Source organism: Plecotus auritus (genome assembly GCF_963455305.1).
Source record: "Plecotus auritus genome assembly, chromosome: 8".
In the NCBI taxonomy this organism is placed as follows: Eukaryota; Metazoa; Chordata; class Mammalia; order Chiroptera; family Vespertilionidae; genus Plecotus; species Plecotus auritus.
Genome location: NC_137782.1, coordinates 27,847,166 through 27,865,927, shown reverse-complemented (window position 1 = coordinate 27,865,927; position 18,762 = coordinate 27,847,166). Strand labels below are relative to the sequence as shown.

General features: G+C 49.0%; 1 protein-coding gene across 11 annotated transcripts in view; it reads left to right on the top strand.

The window, feature by feature from the left end:
• The window catches only part of ZMYND8 (zinc finger MYND-type containing 8), a 111,303-nt gene that overhangs the window by 14,449 nt on the left and 78,092 nt on the right, over window positions 1-18,762 (top strand). Inside the window, exon 1 of one of the 11 annotated variants that reach the window (XM_080686416.1) lies at window positions 12,495-12,771. The exons of 9 other annotated variants lie outside the window; for them this stretch is intronic. In XM_080686416.1, the coding sequence (XP_080542542.1) occupies window positions 12,693-12,771 (79 nt within the window). In that variant the 5' untranslated portion in view covers window positions 12,495-12,692. Of the gene's footprint in view, window positions 1-12,494; window positions 12,772-18,762 lie in introns of those variants that run through there. One more of the 11 variants, XM_080686413.1, reaches the window with a different exon arrangement.

Here is an 18,762-nt window from a genome sequence, read left to right as displayed (position 1 = left end):
TCAGGCAAGGAAATGGCATACACACAGGCCCGGAGTTATGATTATGAGCCTGGGTTGCTGGGGTTCTGAGTGCTCAAGTCATCATAGTTAAAATGTGAGGTTTGCAAAGGCTGATGGGATGAAGTCTTATCTCTCAGTCCTAATCATCCCCAAATCCTAGGCGTGGCGATCTGGGCTCAGTGAATACATACTTAATCCTGCAGCCTGTTTTTCTCGTGGTTTGGGAATTCCCTGCTTCAGTCCCTACGCGACTCCATCCCTGTTGGGTTCTTTGGTTGTGAGCAGCGGAAGCCGCTGGTTAACTGGAGAGGAAGGGGAAGAGGAAGGTTGTCAGTAGGCTCATGGGGTCGATGGGAAGGCTGGAGGCCTGGGACTGCTCTGGGCAGTGGAACTGTGTACAGCCTCCTCAGGAGCGACAGGGCAAAGTCCCCAGGGAGAGTCTCACCCAGTGTCATGTGCCTGCACTTTGGCCAGGGAAGGGCTGGTGTCTGGACACCAAGACCCACCAGAATTGCCCACATCCGGGAAGAGATAATTCCTTAACAGAAGATGAAGTGACTACTCAGCCATGTTGGGAAACCGGCAACAGTATTACTTGGGAAACTTAGAAATGCTGACAATAATTGGCTCCAAATTCTCAAGTCCTATTAACTACATCTAGTCCATATGACCTCTCAGGTTCTCTGACCAAATTTTAGTTGGTACACCCTCTTCCCCCTGACACGTACTCACTTATGAACTGAGTAATTTCTAAGCCAGTTGTTGTCGCTGCGCCAGCCTTGGCATTTACCGAGCGTTTGAGTTCTCGGGAGATCAAGCTTTCGAGCTTTCAAGATGTCAGGTTGACATTTGTGTCTGAGGGCAATGATCTGCGGAAGATGCACAAGCGTACATCGGAGTACCGGCTAGATGTCAAGTGTGTTTGCAGTGCGAATGTTTTCCGAGTGCTTGTTAGGGGCCAGGTATTATATGCAGATTACTTCACTTGAGTCTCATGATAATGTGATGATATGAGTGTGTTGTTAGTCCCATTTTACAGTTACGGAAACTGAGACTCGGGGACTAATGAAGTGGCATAGTGGAGAACTGGGATCAGGTTTTATCTTTTTGAATTTAAACCTTTGGACTTGGTCATGGGCTCTGTCCCAAGGGTTCCAAGTTGCTGTCGGCCGGGGCCAGTGAATGTAGCTGGCATCTAGGATTTCTGGAGCCTTTGGTGAATAGCAGAGTGTCTGCACTGACGGGGGAGGGTGCCTCCAGCTGATCCATCCCTGACCAGCAGGAATATGACTCACTGGGTGTTGCCAGCTGGGATATTTTTCTGTAAAAACGCCTGATAGAAATATGGTCCGTGCAGCCCATTTTCTGAAAGACTATGCATGAACCCAACAAAACACACCTCTGGTTCAGGAGTGGCTGAGGGCTGTCTGATTGGTCAGAGCGCAGCTCATGGAGGGAGTTTGGCCACCGCATGCATGAGTCCCGAGGAGCCCCTCAAAGGCTGGGGACTTGGAGTCTGAAAAACGATGGACCCTGTGAGTTCACGTCTCCGTACAAAGGCTTCCCTGTTGGGGCTGCTTGCGTCTTGATCCTGCCATGTGTGCGTTTTGCGGTAATGATTGTGGTGTGCGGATGCTAGGCTGCCAAAGCTGAAGCTGTTTTTTAAAAAATGTCTGTGTAACGTCACCCGCACAAGGGAACGAGCCACTTGGAAACCATGCACAGATGCAGCGGAAGCCCAAGATATTAAAATCTTGAACAGTATCATTCTTGCTGAGATTTGCTTGGGTATGGGGATGTTTTCTGAGGCAGGATGCTGGAGAATATGCAATTATAGCAATTTGCTAACCAGTCCCAGACCTTAATTAGTACAGGAGCCTCGTTCTCACTGTTGTATGTAAATTAAGACTGTTTCACAAAGGGATTGTTTATGAGGATGGAGATGAGCTAGAGACCTTCTGTTGGGTTTTTTTTTTTTTTCAAGGAAACTCCTTTAAGAAAATATAACCATAAACACTCTTAAATCACAGCACAATGCAGAAGTGCTGAGAATTTTTCCTTAAAAAAAAAAAAAAGAGCATCGGTATTTTTAACTCTATTTTGGCTCGTCTACATCTCCTGCAGCCCAAGAAGTGCCATGTATGTACTGTGCAATGGAAAGAATTTATTTATGCGTTAGATAACTACCAGATTGTTCCTCTCCCAACAAGGTCTGAAATGCCCGGAACTCTGAAGATGGCAGATCATGGCTTTCCAAGTCTCTACCTTCTCTTGGCCAGCATAGCATCCACTGGGCATCTGTTCTCGGAGCCCTGTCGGCACCGTCTGTGCAGCGTAGCTCTGTGGTTCACTTGTGCAAAGCCTTGTGCTTGCCTCATTTTTGAAGCCTGACCCACGTTACGTGTTAATGTGACTCCTGCTAGTCACTAAAATGGACTGTTTTCAACCTTAGATTGAAAATAAGTGTATCTTCTCTTTCCTCTTCCAGCTGCATTGGGGCTTCTTCCCAGTCCCCTCCCTACTGGCCGTTATCGTTGAGCTTCTTGCAGACTCCATGTTGCCCTTTCCGGGGCAGGTGTTCAGTACTCATCCTCCGGGATCTCATCGAGGCATTGGACGTTACTGATCATTCTTTTCCTGGGAACTGCCTCTTCCTTTGGCGTTTTCTGCCTCTGTGGTCGTGGTTTTCTTCCTGTTTCCCTGGCACCTCCAGTTCTCTCTAGCCTTCAGATGTTGCTGAAAGCTTGGTCCTGCCCTCATCTCTCCCAGCATGTTTTTCCCCTGGGGGATCTTGCCTACGTCTGTAGCTTTATGACTCACAACCTTTTTTATTTCCAAGTTAGATTTTTCCCAAGAGGGCCAGCTGCTCGCCTGCCCTGCCTACCTATTGTTCATGGATGTCTCAAACTCAACATGTCTACTGATTTCACCTCCCAGCCTATCCCCGTGGTCCCCCTAAAACACTTGCTCCTCCGTCACAATGAAATACCCCAGCACTCTGCCAGTTGGCTGCGTCTGTGGATATGGGACTTATCCTCTATTCTTCAGTCCTTTTGTCTTCCTGTGTCACTTACTTAGAATATTACATCCTAAATGTTACTCTTCTTTGTGCTATCACCAATCTTTTAGCTGGTCTCACCATCTCTATCCATCCCATCCTCCCAATCTTTCTGAGAGGTTATTTCTTCTGGCTAGTCCCTCTTTAAACTCTTACTAGTAAGTGCTTTTTGGTGAAGATCAAAATCCTAAAATCCTCCTGTGCTGGTCTCTGCCCACCTTTCCAGTTTCCCCTCTCCATGTCCCCCCTTTTCTCTGTTCCAGCCACATGGATCTCCCAGATTCTCAAAAGAGCCACCTCTGGCCATTGGGCCTTTGCGCATGCCTGGGAGATACGCCTCTCTCTTTTCTTCTAACCTCCCACCCACACTGATTGTAAGGCTGCAAATGAGGGTGGGTCCTGCCTTTTTTTGCTCATCTTATTTTTCCCTGTGCCCTTTCTACCACCACTGTGCCCGATCTGGTTGGTGCACAGCAAATACTGATTTTTAATGAATGAGTGAACGACTTGACTTTGTCTACCAGATGGATAGAACTTTTTTCCTGGGGAAGGAAGTACATTCATTTTTAATGAATGAGTGAACGACTTGACTTTGTCTACCAGATGGATAGAACTTTTTTCCTGGGGAAGGAAGTACAAGCCTTTCTGCTAGAGAAGATGGCTTTCTTTTCCAGCATAATCTGTGCCTGGAAATAATTACCGAAGCTCAAATGTTTGCTCTCCCAGAAACGATTGGTAGGGGCCTGTCTTTCTTTTTCCCTGGGGACATGGTACTGTCTGAAATGGTGCCCTTCCCTCTGGTTTCTTTCCTTCCCAAGGCAGTAATGCCACTTCTAGTAGGCTCTTTCCAAAACACAGTCGGATTATCCTGTTCTCCTGCTTTCTGTTTCCAGTGGCTCCTAAAGACTGAGGTCTTGAGTGGAGATGAAGGCCCTGTGGAACCTGCTGCCCCTCCCCCTATGGCCATGTGTTGGTCCCGTGGTGTGCCAGGGTCCTGCTCCTCGCCCAGTCACAGCTTTGCAGCTTCAGACTGCTCTCCTTGAGGACTGCCTTCCCCTCACCTTCTCTCCATCCATGGGGACCCAGGCCCCCCTCTTTCTGAGCCTTCATTTATACCTCCTTCAGTGGAATCCTTTACCTTCCAGAGTCAAAATCACCCTGGAAAGTCCCTTAAATTGCCCATGAATGTACACTAATCAGCTCTGATCAGGTATTTTTATGCATAGTAAAGGTGTGTGAATTTCCAGGCTAGGCTAAAGGAGGAATCAATGTCAAGACCATATTATGTTGCTAGGCATCAAATCATGGTGCCCTTGAGGCATTCAGGATGGTTGGAGGTTTCTACAGTGGCCTGCTCCCTTGCCAGGCTTGCTTCATTGTCTGTTAAATATTGAGCTTCCTCAGCTACACTCTCCAATCAAGTAGCCAGGAGCTGTATGTGTGTGGCTGTTTAAATTTACATTAATTAAAATAAGAAATTCGTTCCCCAGTCTCACTAGCCATGTTTTAGGTGCTCAGTAGCCATATGTGCCTGGAGGCTGAGCCTTAGGCAGCACAGATAGAGAACCCTGCCATCGCCAAGGAAAGCTTTAATTACTTTAATACATTCATGGATTTGTTGTGAGTGCCAAGCTGGGTGCTATAGGTGAAAATCCTGAATTAGCCAGGGACTGGCACAGCATGGAACATGCTCAGTAAAGGAGTATTGTGTTGGAGTCTGAATTTTGCTTGATCTCTTGGGTCTGCTCTGTTTTGAAAAGTTCTGCAAAGAAAACATGGCTCTAGTCTTGTCTTCCCAAGTTGGCATTTCTTACCAAGGCCCCGCTTGAACTGTCTTTCTGTCAGGCCCTCTGGCATCTTGGCACTGGCTGGGGGAAAATACCACAGGATATGCTGGTTTGCCCTCTCCCCAGCCTTCAAAACACTTTATTATAAAATTAATTTACCTGTGTGTCTCCTCACCAGGACTGCTATGGGGACCAGGTCTCTCTCACTTCTTTGACAAACAGGAGTCTGTCTGGTGATGCTATAGTAGCTGTTCAGTTAAATGGTTTTTTTTTTTTTTTTTTTTTTTTTTAAATCCTCACCCGAGGACATGCTTAGAGAGAGGAAAGGAGAAAAAGAGAAACATCAACGTGAAAAGCATTGATTGGTTGCCTTCCTTACATTCTGACAGGATCAAACCCTCAACCCAGGAGTATGTGCCCTGGGAATTGAACTGGCAACCTTTTGGTGTACAGGATGACACTCAACCCATTGAGCCACTCCGGCTGGGCTCAATAAATGTTGTTTGAGTAAAATTATCTTCTAAGAAATAGAAACTAATTAAACCTAAGGGAAAAATGGGTTATTGAATTTTCTTTTTCAAATGATAAAATCAGTGTATCTCCTTGAAATAAGCCAGAGTACACAAAGAAAAAGCTAAAAATCCTCTCCTGCCTGTTAATCAGTATTAACAGTTCACTGTGTTTTCGTATATACTTCCCTTTTCTGTGTATCTGAAAATATAAACAAACTTAAACCATGATGGGGTTGAACTTTCTAGAACTTGGCCATTCTGGCAAAGTATCCCTTATCTCTCACCCCTCTACTTAACTATCGCCTTCTCCACTTTACTCTGCCTTTAAGAGATTTATTTTCAAGGTGCCCTAGCTGGTTTGGCTCAGTGGATAGAGTGTTGGCCTGCAGACTAAAGGGTCCTGGGTTCAGTTCCAGCCAAGAGCATGTGCCCGGGTTGTGGGCTTGATCCCCAGTGGGGGACATGCAGGAGGCAGCCGATCAATGATTCTCTCACATCATTGATGTTTCTCTCTCCCTTCCTCTCTGAAATCAATTATATATACGCGCGCGCGCGCACACACACACACACACACACACTCACACTCTCACACACTAGAGGCCCGGTGCACGAAATTTGTGCACGGGGGTGAGGGGGTGTCCCTCAGCCCAGCCTGAACCCTCTCCCATCTGGGACCCCTTGAGGGCGGTTGGACATCCCTCTCACAATCTAGGACTGCTGGCTCCCAACTGCTTGCTTGCCTCTGCCTAATTGCCCCTAACTGCTTCTGCCTGCCAGCCTGATCACCCCCTAACTACTCCCCTGCCAGCTTGATTGACACTTAACTGCTCCCTGGCTGGCCCGATTGCCCCTAACTGCCCTCACCTGCTGGCCTGGTCACCCCTAACTGCCCTCCCCTGCCAGTCTGGTCGCCCTTAACTGTCCTCCCCTGCAGGCCTGGTTGCCTCCAACTGCCCTCCCCTGCTGGCCCGGTCACCCCTCACTGCCCTCCCTGCTTGCCTGATCGCCCACAACTGCCCTCCTCTGCAGGCCTGGTCCCCCCAACTGCCCTCCCCTGCAGGCCTGGGTCCCCCACAACTGCCCTCCCTTGCTGGCCTCATCTCCCCCAACTGCCCTCCTCTGCTGGCCTGGTCACCCCCAACTTCCCTTCTCTGCAGGCCTGGTCACCCCTAGCTGCCCACAACTGCCCTCCCCTGCAGGCCTGGGTCCCCCCCAGCTGCCCTCCCTTGCTGGTCTGGTCTCCCCTAACTGCCCTCCTCTGCTGGCCTGGTCTCCCCAACTGCCCTCCTCTGCTGGCCTGGTCCCCCCCAACTGCCCTCCTCTGCCGGCCTGGTCCCCCCCAACTGCCCTCCTCTGCCGGCCTGGTCTCCCCTAACTGCCCTCCTCTGCTGGTCTGGTCTCCCCTAACTGCCCTCCTCTGCTGGCCTGGTCTCCCCCAACTGCCCTCCTCTGCCGGCCTGGTCACCCCCAACTGCCCACAACTGCCCTCCCCTGCAGGCCATCTTGTGTCCGCATGGGGGCAGCCATCTTTGACCACATGGGGGCGGCCATCTTTGACCACATGGGGGCGGCCATCTTGTGTCTTGGAGTGACGGTCAATTTGCATATTACTCTTTTATTAGATAGGATATATATATATGAGAGATTTTCAAGGTTAGATGTAATTCTCTGAGAGTTAAGAATAATAGAGATCCTGGCAAAGGGGAATTTTGCCAGGATTATTCCATGTGGAAATGGGGGCCTGTGTGGCTGGATCTTCCTTTGTTTACTTCTTTAAGAGAAGCTGGAAATTGATCTTCTCGACAGAGATTTTCAACTGGTGTGCCGCAAGAAATTTTAAAGCATGCAATACCTGACTAGTATTTACTCAGGGGCACTGACCTCTTTTCCCTTAGATTTTCAAGTATAAAAAAAAAATGACAACCGTCAATACAACAGCTGTCCAGTGTGAATGAATCAAAATTACACCTTTTTTGGGGTCAGATTGGCAAAAAATATATTTTTTGGTGTGCTGCAGAATTTTAGTGATTAGTTTATGTGTGCCATGAGATGAAGAAGGTTGAAAATCATTGTCCTGGACTGAATCCTTCCTGGTGATTGCTGCCCCTGACCACTGGACCATCTCGTCAGCTATCACCAGGGTCCTGTTCTGAGTAAGGCTGACTTAGTTATTTGTCCTTCACCTCCTTAACTATCCTCTAGTAACTTTCTGTCACCACACACACCGTCTGTCCAACCAGGTTGTTATTTCTTGGGTTGGGGCCAGATAGGCTAGTTGGTGAGAGTTGTTGACAAATAGGAATCTTTCGAATCTAGACTCATCTCAGGGATTAAGGGAGGTGTTGGAAAGAGATCTTCAGACTTAAAAGGGTCTGATAAGAAAAGGGGCAAAGAATCAGGACTAAAAAATTTGGTTAAAGTGCTAGCACAGTGCGGGGCGGGGGCGGGGGGGTGTTCTCCCAGTGGGGAGCTCAACATTGTTTTCCCTGGAGAAAGTCATTCTTTTTTTTTTTTTTAAACATTAAGTGATCTTAAACAATAACCCTCCCCAGGAAGAATGGAGAGAGCTAGGAAGTGGGTGGCCTGAAAACACCTGGGTTTTCTCCCTTTGGTTCTCAGTAATTGTGTTTATTAGCTGCATAGGCCCGTCACGTTCACGACATAAATTCTTACTTTATTCTCTACTTGTGGGAAATGGGCTCTTTTAGGCAAGAAACAAGAAAGGCTGAGTACCCGTGGAAAGGGCATTTCCTGCTCTCGTTTCTTTCGGGCCCTGAAAGGGCTAGGCTGCCTTTAGTGTCATCTCTGTTGACCTCACAACCCCCCTGCCTTCTGGCTTTGCTGTGAGAAATTCTTAGATTGGGGGAGGAAAACTGGGGTTCCCTGTGAGTCAGGTCTGCTCGCACACCTCGAAGCTTTGTTAACCTCTCCTGCTTGTAGCTGGTCAGGTGTGCATTTGGGGGGCACGTCTGAGCCAGGCCCTGAGCCCCAGCAAGGAAAGAAGAACTGAGATCAAGCGTACGTTCTGAAGGCGATGCTATAAACAAGTGAACCAGCAGAAAAGAACACGATTTTCGAACATTTTCAGCTAGAGAAGACTGCAATGAAGAAACAAGAAAGATGATATAATAAAGTGGGTGGAGGCTGGATGGTCAGGGGAAGTTTTTTCTGGGGAGGTGACATTTGAGCCAAAAGCAGAAGTTGCCAACTATGGGAAAATTAGGCATCAGCCATTCTAGATGGAAGGGCTAGCAAATGAGTTTATCTTGTTTGAGGACATTATGTTTAGGGGTGAGTGAATGGAGGAGAAAGGTGAGCAGGGCCAGATCCCTGGGGGCACTGTAGGTCTTAATGAAAGGTTGGGTGTCCAAGCCCCTTGGAGGGTTTTATGTAGGGGACTGCTTATCTTTCTTAACTGCAACCCAGGTATGTGCCCTTGACCTCGGAATTGAACCCGTGGCCCTTGGGGTGTGAGCTGATGCTCTAACCACTGGACACACTGGCCAGGGCAGGGACTGCTTATCTGTAGTTTTGAAGAAGGCTGCTATAGAGGGGCAGGTAGCTTGAATCAAGGAGGCAGCTGTGAAGGTTGGACTGAATTTGAACAGGCAGAAGTGATGATGGTCAGGGAAGGAACACCCCTTGCAGATCACTCGCTATGTGCCAGGGACCACGTAGGCACTCGCTTTCATCCTAACCCTGCGGGGTTTGGCATTCTCAATGCATTTTGCAGGTGACGAGGATTCTGAGGTCAGCTCCATCCCAGGCATTCTGAGCCTCTTTTGAGGAGGGAGGAGATTGCCTTTGGAGGAGTCCTGGGGGTGAAGTTCAGTCTGGAACGGTGGCGCTGGGGCTGTGGGCCACCTGGACTGTCTGCTTTGATCTGGGTGAAATCCTGAGCCCTCAAGGGCTTTCGAACCTGGTTTGGTTGAACCTTTGCCGGCCTGAGAGGGCTTAACAAGTTTGTGATTCTCATCAGGGAACCTTTTCCAGAAACAGGCTGGAAAGAGCGAGGCTGGTGCTAATCAAGGTGAAGACACAAAAAGATTTGGGGAAACTGTTTTGAAATTTCTGGGTTACTGTTTTTTTCTCCGCCCTGGCTCCTTCTTCCTCCACAGGGAATCGTATTAGTAATAACTGGTGGTGCTTTGTGCCAGACGCTGCTCGGTCTGCATGTATTGTCTCATTTAATCCTAACAACCCTTTTTAGGAGTATTCTAACACTCACAGCTGAATTGACAGAGGCATTGAGAGGCTGAGTAACTTGCTAAAGGAAACACAGCTGGCAGGTGAGGCTCCAGAGCCCACACACAACCACAGCGCTGTGTTGACAGCGACCAGGACCAAGCATGCCTTAGTGATGGAGAATTACAAGGTGGCTCACAACCCTAGGGAAGCGTGCTGCTTTGACCTGTGGCATGCCAACTTTGCCTGACTGTCCGAGTCTCACCTATCAAATGCACCCAAAAGTGCCATTCCTACCTCATGGGTTCTTGGGGCGATTCCTAAAGTAGTGTTTTAGGAAACAATATCTGTGAATCCCATGAGCCCAGTTTGAGAAGGAAATAGAAAGTATTTTCCTGGCTATCCCTTCTCCCCCAGTGTGTATTCACCAATTCTTAGTATTTCTCCTGCTCTGCTTATTGTCCATTTGTAACCAGTGCCTTATTCTATATGCCTATATTCATTCTCTATTTATTAGCCACTTCATCATGGGTTTGTTTTTCCCTGGGCCTCAGTTTTCTTATCAATAAAATGGGGGTACTTAGTCCCGACCTTCTTGTGGAATTGGTGAGAAGTAAATTGATCATTGTATTTAGAACAGTGCCTCACAGATAAGTGGTCAACAAAAGGTACCTATTATTACCATTATTTGTTTCTGGCTGCCTCCCACAGGGGCAGGGAATCCAGACAGTTCCCAAGGTAGCCCAGATGTCTATTAAATTGCTCAGTGACTGACTGGTCCCATTGTTTTCTTCCCTTTGAAATCTGAAGTCAGGCTGCCAGGTGAAACATTGGGCATCATTTTCCTACTTAATAGATACAGGTACCTCCGTGGGTGGTATATTTACACAAGGTTAGACCTGCCTGGCAGCTCACTGGAAGCTTCTTTACACCAGGGTTTCTCAACCTGTGATCTTTGACAATTTGGGCCTGATCATTCCTTGCTATGGGGTTGTTCTGTGCACTGTAGGGTATTTAGCAGCAGCGCTGACCTCTCTACCCACTGGATGCGAGCTGCAGCCCCCTCTGTATGCCTTGTTGTGACAACCAAACATGTCTTTAGACATTGCCAAAGGTCTCCTGGGGAACCTGGTTGAGAACCACTGCTTTAAACACCTGAGCCCCTTAAAAGTGGCACCTGATTGATGTCTGGGGTGGGGAGGGGGAGCATGTTCTGAGCTCCACCTGTGTGTCAGGTGCTGGGTGCAGATATGGGTCCCTGACTGGGGCAGTGCCTGGTACATAGCGAGAGTTACATAAACACTAACTATTACCATCCATTTGCCCCATAGCCATTAAAAATGATCTTATATCGCTAAGTATGTGAATGTGATCAGAAAGAATTAAAAAAGCCCAGTGTTTCCTGTTTCCTGGGGGTTTCTGCAGGCCTCTGCAAGCCCAGAGCTCACGCTGCCTTTTTCACTCGGGTTTTGTTCTGTGCACTACATAAAGACGGGGTTCCCTTTTTATTCCATTTTATGGCTGCATCATGAGTTTTTGCACCTCAGTCCCCTCTGGATGACATTGAAATTGCTTCCCATCGTTGGCTTCCACAAGGCGTGCAGCAGTGGCTGTGCTGACCATCCTTCTGGGCATTTCTGGATCTGTGGGCCCCAGAACACATTCTTAGAGCCCCCGCACTGATATTGGGTGAGGATAGGCATCTTTTTGACCAGTGTAATGTGGCTGGGAGTGTGGGTCTGAAATCTTGGCTTCCCCAAAGGAACATGACGAGGTGCCTGTAGAGCGTCTGTCCCTTCTTCCCTGGTGTCTTAGAGAATTTTCTTGTTCTCATTACTAAGGTGGCTTTAGGCCAGACCCCCACCCGGGACATGTGGGGAACAATGCCTGGTTATTAGCCACGCCTCTTTCTTCATCTGCCCCTTCCTGAAGCCTCTGTATTTCCCTTTTTTGCTCGCAGCCCACTTCTCAGCTTCAGCTGCTGCCAGCCAGAGTTTGTTTTTTGTTTCTGAATTGGCCCTGTGATGCTGCAATTCCCCGTTGCAATTTGCAGGCCACCGACCTGCACCTGAGCTTTCTAGAACCTGATCTGGGCTGGAGGGCGGGACCCACCAAGTCTCTGCAGCCTGGATAAATAATGCAGAACCAGCTCCTCCTGCCAAAACTTCCTCAGCCAGCTGTGATGCAAAGGCCGAAGGCAACCGGTTATTCCACATTTTCTTTGTGGTGGTTTGGCTGTTTTAAGGGCCCTCGTATGTACACACGAGGGACGCAGCCTTTGGGGCCTGGGCCTGCGGAGGGGGTGGGTTGGGTGCAGTGGCTTCTTGTTGGGAGTTGAGTCCAACCTCCCTACTCTTTGCAAATTTTGAAAAAGCTTGGCATTCTCCAATCAGGAAATTCCTGTTGAGATGTTGTCGTTTTTTCCAGAAGGCCTGGTCCCAGCTGAGGGGGAGAGAGGGCTGTGGTGGTTGCAATTGCCTCTAGTTGTTGAGGGCTAAACAGTGAATTCATTTGTAAATCAGCCTCTTTTCCCTAGAGTGAAGCAATTTCTGTCCTGCCAGGAGGTTTTGCTAGTTCACCTTTTACATATGAATGTGCCCTTTAATCACCATTTCTTCATTATAGAGAGAGAGAGAGAGAGAGAGAGAGAGAGAGAGAGAATGAATCAGGGAGAGACAGGGAGAGACTGACAGAGACCCTGCCACTGCATAAATAGTGGGAAGATGGTTTTCTCATTTCTAGGAGAGGTACATCAGAACTAAAGATAATGAAACAGTAAACAATTATTAAAAAAACTAAAAACACCTTTACAAACCACCACACTCCCCCCTGCTATACAAATGCAAGTTGTCTTTATCACACCCGGGACATAATAGCTCTTCCGTGCAGTGTTGGAGACGTTCAGTGTTCAGCTTAGTGGAGCTGCTGTCTGTCCAGGGTGATAAATTAGAGCGGAAAGCCCGGGACGCGGAGGCACGTTGCCCTGCCCCTACATGCCTGATTGCAGAGAGGTGAGGGTGTCCTTGCCCCGTTGGGAGACCCGTGCGCGTACAAGGCCAGGGCTGGCCTGGAAAGTGGTGACTCTTAGCCTGTCCTCACTGCTTCTTCCTCCTCCCCCTGGGAGAGGCTGCTGAGGATCCGGAAGCAGGAATGTCTGCGGTGTGTGAGCTTCTGTTCGCTTTAAAAGAGAGGCTAGACCCTCTGAGCAGCAGAGCTTTCTCAATGGCAGGTAAGCGCCCCTCTTCCCACCGTTACCTGCCCTTCGCTTGCCTTGCCTCCCAGGTTCCTGCGATTCCTGGGACATTGACATTTACCCACGTTGAGATTGAGCCTTTCCTTCCACGGCCTCATTTCTTTTCCAGCCCCCCTTTTCCTGATCTGGATGAGAAGTTCACACTCACGTGTGGCCGGAGGACCCTTTAGAAGCCTGGCTTTGGCCAGAGAGCAGCCTTTTCTGAAGGAGGCCGTGGCCTTGTCTCCAAGGTTCTGTGTGTCTAGGTGATACTCTGTGTGAGCCGACGATTTGGTTGAGAGTTATTTTTGCTGGTATTCTTCATGACTCGGGCATTCTCTACCTTAAGAGAAAAATATACCCCTCCCCCACCCCTTGCTTCTGATTTCTCATTTCTGTTCTGGGCCTGGAGGAAGTTCAGGGCTTTTGTTTCATGATGATGTAATTACTGGCTGGAGAGGGCCGAAGATTCCTGAGGAGGGAGGCCTGTCTGGGTACCTGCTCTGTGTCTTTGGGAAATGCTTTGAAATGATTAACAAGGTCTGCTTTGCTGTTTCGGAGAACAACGTGTGGTCATGTTTTTGAAGTAGGCTCTGGTGAGGGCTGGCCATTGCTCTTGGTGCTGAGCCAGAGCAGGCCTGTGCCTCTGACCCTGCCTTCGCAGTTACCCCAGGACACCTGGACTTTTCACAGTCAACCACAAGGTCCTGGGTTGATTCCGGTCTCCACTTTGTAGCTTGGCGTTTCTATACCTTTGAACCTGGGGCATCAATTCAACAGAAACCAAACTCTGCTTTTGGGGAAGGGTGGTAGAAGAGGAGGAAGAAGATGAGGAGCAGTGATGGTTGGTTTAAAAAAAATAGCTACCTTTTACTGAGTGCATGCTCTTTGCCAGGTATTATACTAAGAGCTTCACATGAATTAACTCATTTAGTTCTTTAATGCTCCACTGGGTACTGTGATGTCCGTCTTACCGAAGGAGGAAGCAAAGAGGCTAAGTAGTTTTCTTAAGGCCACACTATGGGCAGCAGCAGAACTAGGCTCCCGGCCACTGTGGCACCCTGTCAACATCACCCAGATCAGGCTGGTCAGAATATGTGGTCCCCTGACTTCCATGTAGGGTGACCAACTCATCCTGGTTTGCCTGAATCTGTCCATCTCTGGCCAACCAACGGTTGGTCACCATACTTCTGTGGCCCGTGATGCCTGTTGACCAGTTTCTCTTTTCGTTCAGGTCCCAGTAGGCCTTGCTGTTGACATCATTATAGAAATTTAACACCCACAAAAACACACCACAGGGCTGGTCCTTGTGGGGAAGCACCCAGCCTTTCAGCTGTGGCCCTTTCTCTGGAGGACACAATTCTCTGTAATGATGTGTCATTTCCTAGGCTTTGGGGAATGGCGATGAGCGCTGTGACTCAGGCTCCGGATGTGGGTGGGGGTGGGGTGCAGGCCTGTCTGGGAGGCCTGGATGGAGATGGGAAAGGAGTGTCAGGGGAGGGGCGGTGGCAGTGGAGATGCCCCCAGCCTATTTTGTGGCATAGGCCAGGTTCTGGCGTGCCACCACTGGAAGATTGGAAGGTGAATGTGCCTGGGGACTGCCTTTGAGAGACTGGCGTGCACCGTCAACGAGTGACAAACACGATTTTCCATCTTTCTCCCAGTTAATTCCTGGAGCTCCTTATTGAACTTCCCTCCTCCGCCTCCCTCCTCCCCATACCACCATCTGCAGTGGAGAAAGAAAAAGGCAAAATGAGAGTGTGCTCTTAAAACGTAGACCCTGAATTAGGAAGTCGTCTTGCTGAGAGCTGAGACAAGCCTCTCTCTGGCATGAGGCCATGCGTGGGCCTCGAGGGTCATGCTGCCCGGGTCCAAATCCCAGCCCCGCCACTCGTGTGATCGTGGAGGCGATGACTTAGAGCCGTGGTCGGCAAACTCATTAGTCAACAGAGCCAAATATCAACAGTACAACGATTGAAATTTCTTTTGAGAGCCAAATTTTTTAAACTTCTTCTAATGCCACTTCTTCAAAATAGATTCGCCCAGGCCGTGGTATTTTGTGGAAGAGCCACACTCGAGGGGCCAAAGAGCCGCATGTGGCTCATGAGCCGCAGTTTGCCGACCACAGACTTAGAGGAAAGGACACGAAAGGCATTTTGAACACTGCCTGGTACACTGTATGTAATAAAAGAAAGTCTTAGCTGTTAATACTGTGGCTCAGGAAAGCTAAGAGGCCTGGTTATCCTGAGGTAAGGCGTCCCAAAGTCAAGGGACATCTAGGAAGTGCTGAGCGCGATTATTTCTGGCGGTGCACAAGACACCATTTCGGGAACCATCTAATTACATGCTGGGTTCCTAATACCCATAGACCTTCCCATATTATTAAGATTTCAGTGAAATGTCACAAGGAGGGAGAAATTCTGCTGCTTTCCTGCTCAGTGCCAAGCTGTTTCCCTGAGTCACTGCTCTGTCCTTTTCCTCCAGGCAGCGTTCCTCACGCGCCCACATTAACTCCTTCAGAACCAGGCTTATTGTGGGGAGGCGGGGGTGTGAAGCAGAGGGCTGCTGGTGGGCCAGCCCTGTGGGATCACAAGGTCCTGCTACCTCACCGAAAGGTCTTTCAGATCAAGGGTGAGCCATTTCCCTGGTGATTCAGCCTACAGAGGCTGTTTGTCATCGTTCCAAGTTTAGAGATGAGATGCGTTTAGCAATACATCCCCATCAGAATTAAATCATTAAAGCGGGGGGGGGGGGGGGGAAATACTTGACTCAGCTTTCTGGAAAAGGTCCTTAAAGGTAGCTTTGTTGCCATGACTACAGCAAGGTCTGCAGCACCCACCATCTTCTCACCACCAGAGGCCTGCCCCCCTGGAGCGGGCAGGTTTTTATGTCAGAATGCTGCCCTGCTGTCTCATACCTCTGAAGGCCACCATTGCCCAATTTTTCTCCCTAAGAGCCTTCATTGAAAGCTGTTGCCTGTTGTTTGGAACCTATTAAATTTCTACCCTTTGGATGCAGCCGCTGAAGTCTCATTAACTCTGGAGGGAGTCGTGTTTGTAACCAGAATTGAGGTCTCGATGGTTTGCTGAGACTAGAAGGTTGGGATCCGTTGAGGTGTGGGCAGTCTTGGGTCAGACCCCTCCTCTTGCCAAACAGGTCCCTGGTTTCCTCTTCTGTTTCCGATGGGCTGCTTAGCTGTAAATTGCTTATGAGTGTATTACTCTCTAGAGATGGTCCCCCCTTTTCCCATGGAATTAAAGAATTTGGAAAGTCAAAAGGACTTTAAGATCCTCTAGCCCCGTACTCTTATTTATTTATTTATTTGGGTGGGGGGAGTTAGAGACACATCGATTTGTTGTTCCACTTATTTATGCATTCGTTGGTTGATTCTTCTATGTACCCTGACCGGGGATTGAACCTGCAGCCTTGGTGTATTGGGAGGATGCTCTATCCAACTGAGCTACCTGGCCAGGGGCTACTCTACTTTGTTTTGTTAATCCTTACCTGGGGATACCTTTTCCATTGCTTTTCAGAGAGAGTGAGAGGGAGGGAGGGGGAGAGAGAAAAAGAAACATCATTGTGAGAGAGCCATATTTATTGGTAGCTTCCCACAGGGGCCCTGACTAAGAGTTGAACCCAGGACTCTTCTGGCTGATGCTCTAACCATTGAGCAACACTGGCCAGGGCCTAGTCTTGTACTTTTTAATCTTTACTGCTGATGACACCTTTGAGAAGGTGAAGCAGGCATGGCCCTTCTTCCCAGGAAATTGCAACCACGTATACAGCTGTGACCCACGGATCATGGGTTCCTGGAGCACGTTCATGGGCTCCAGGTAAGACGTTCTGGTCTGACTACTTTCTCTCCTCTCCTCCCATTTTACAAGTGTGGCCTGGGGCCCTGAGAAGTAGAGACTTGCCTGGGGTTATCTCCTGTTTAGCTGTCTTTATTTTCTCGCAGGCCTCCTCGCATTACTTCTGTTTCCTTTTTCCTGAACCAGCCCACAGGTAGCCAGCCGTGGGTGGGAAGGAGAGGCATATATCAGAATTTTCTAGGCTTGAGAACTCAGAGTTCATCCCCCAAACACACACTCAAGAGCATCTCAAACCAGCATGCATCCGAATCCTCCAGCGGGCTTGTGAAACCACAGACGATGGGGCCCTCTCCTAGAGTTTCTGATTCTGTAGCTCTGGCATGGGGTCTGAGAAGGTGCGTTTCTAGTAAATGCCCAAGTGAAAACCGCTGCTGCTAGCCCGGGACTTCGTTCTGGGCACCATCGTGCTGGGCTCTCAGCCTCGGGGAGGGGGGGCGGGGTGGGGGGGACACTGCCCAAGGAGGAGGCTCATGAACTCTGGAGGGGGTCCGTGCTCTTTCTGGCTTCAAAGGCTGGCTACGTGTGGGCGGGGCTGCCCTGTGTTCCAGCTCAGCAGTAGCTCCTGGGAGTGTTTGGGACCGGACTGCTGTGGGGGCACTTTTTGTTGTCAGCGTTAAGTAGTCCTGATGTCTTTGAGTGGGAGGGTGCCGAGGTGGTTCTTGGGATGAGGAAGTGCTGTCCCTTCCAAAATTCAGTAGTGAGTGTTCCACTGAGAAACATCAAAAGACACTCCTTAATTTCTCCCCAACATGCCCTAGTTTTCCCATTGCATGTCTTTCCTCATGGACTATCGTCCTTTAAAATTTACCCACAAACGGAGCAACACATACAAAATCAAAACCTTTGTCCACTTGCTTTCGGTTTCTGCCTGGCCAGCATGCCATTTCTTCTGGAACACATCTCCTGTGAGTTCCCAAAACACCTTTCTTAAAAACACACACTCTGACACCTGAGCAAAGATACCGGGTTTATCAGGTCTACGTAGAAGAAATTGCAAACACCTACCTTCCTTTGATCAGCCCTAACTTTGTCCGTATGGTGATGTTTTTTATTCTGAGTCAGGCCTCTGTCATTCGCTCATTACTGGCTTTAGTTTGCACCTGCTGCCTTTTTTTAAAAAAATATCTTTATTGATTTCAGAGAGGAAGGGAGGAGAGAGAGAGAGATAGAAACATCTATGATGAGAATGAATCATTAACCAGCTGCCTCATGCATGTCCCCTACTGGGGATGGAGCCTGCAACCCGGGCATGTGCCCTTGACCGGAATCGAACTGGGACCCTCAGTCTACAGGCCAACGCTCTATCCACTGAGCCAAAACGGCTAGGGTATTTTTTTTTTTAATGTGAAATTGAACCTCCTAAATATTTCATTATTTTATTTTAACAAAGTTGTCCAGGCACATGGTAAATACCATACACAAGGGTTACACAATGAAAAACAGTCCCTTTTCCACACCCAAGCAAGTTTTTCTCGCCTGAGGCAACCACCAGTCCCCGTTTAGAACTCTGTTGTACTTGCGTGTTCATCCAGGAGTATCCGAGGCTTATGCACACAGGGAGATATTACCTGTATTACATTGGGGTGGGGGCATGTGTGTTGGTCTGTTAATGGTGCTAACATGTATTGCTTTTTAAAACTGGATGCAGAAGCTTGGAGATCGTCATGCATCAGTCCATGCAGAGGGGCCTCATGCCTCTCAGTGCTGCAGGACAGCCCGCTGTGTGGCTGGAGAGGATTATCAGGCCAGCCCTCTATTTGTGGGCCTTGAAGTCGGTTCCAGACTTAGATGCAGCACACAGCGCCGTGGTGGAGCCCCCTTGCGAGGGCTTTGTTCCTCTGTGACTGTGTGTGTAGACTGGGTTTCCAGGAGGGGACTGTTGGGTCAAAGACTTGGTGTGAGAAAGGGAGAGTTTTGATGGTGGAGTAGGGTGAGGATCCCTGTGGCAAGGGGAAGCTTTCTCTGGGGAGTGTGCCAACCTCAGGCTGCACCTCTTTGTGAGTTTTCTCACTAACTAGCTCTTGTGTGCTTCTGGACCCACCTTTGGGCTCTCCAGGCCTCCATTTTGATGTCTGTGGGATGAACCCCTGAACTCTGGGGTCTGTTCTCCCTCAAG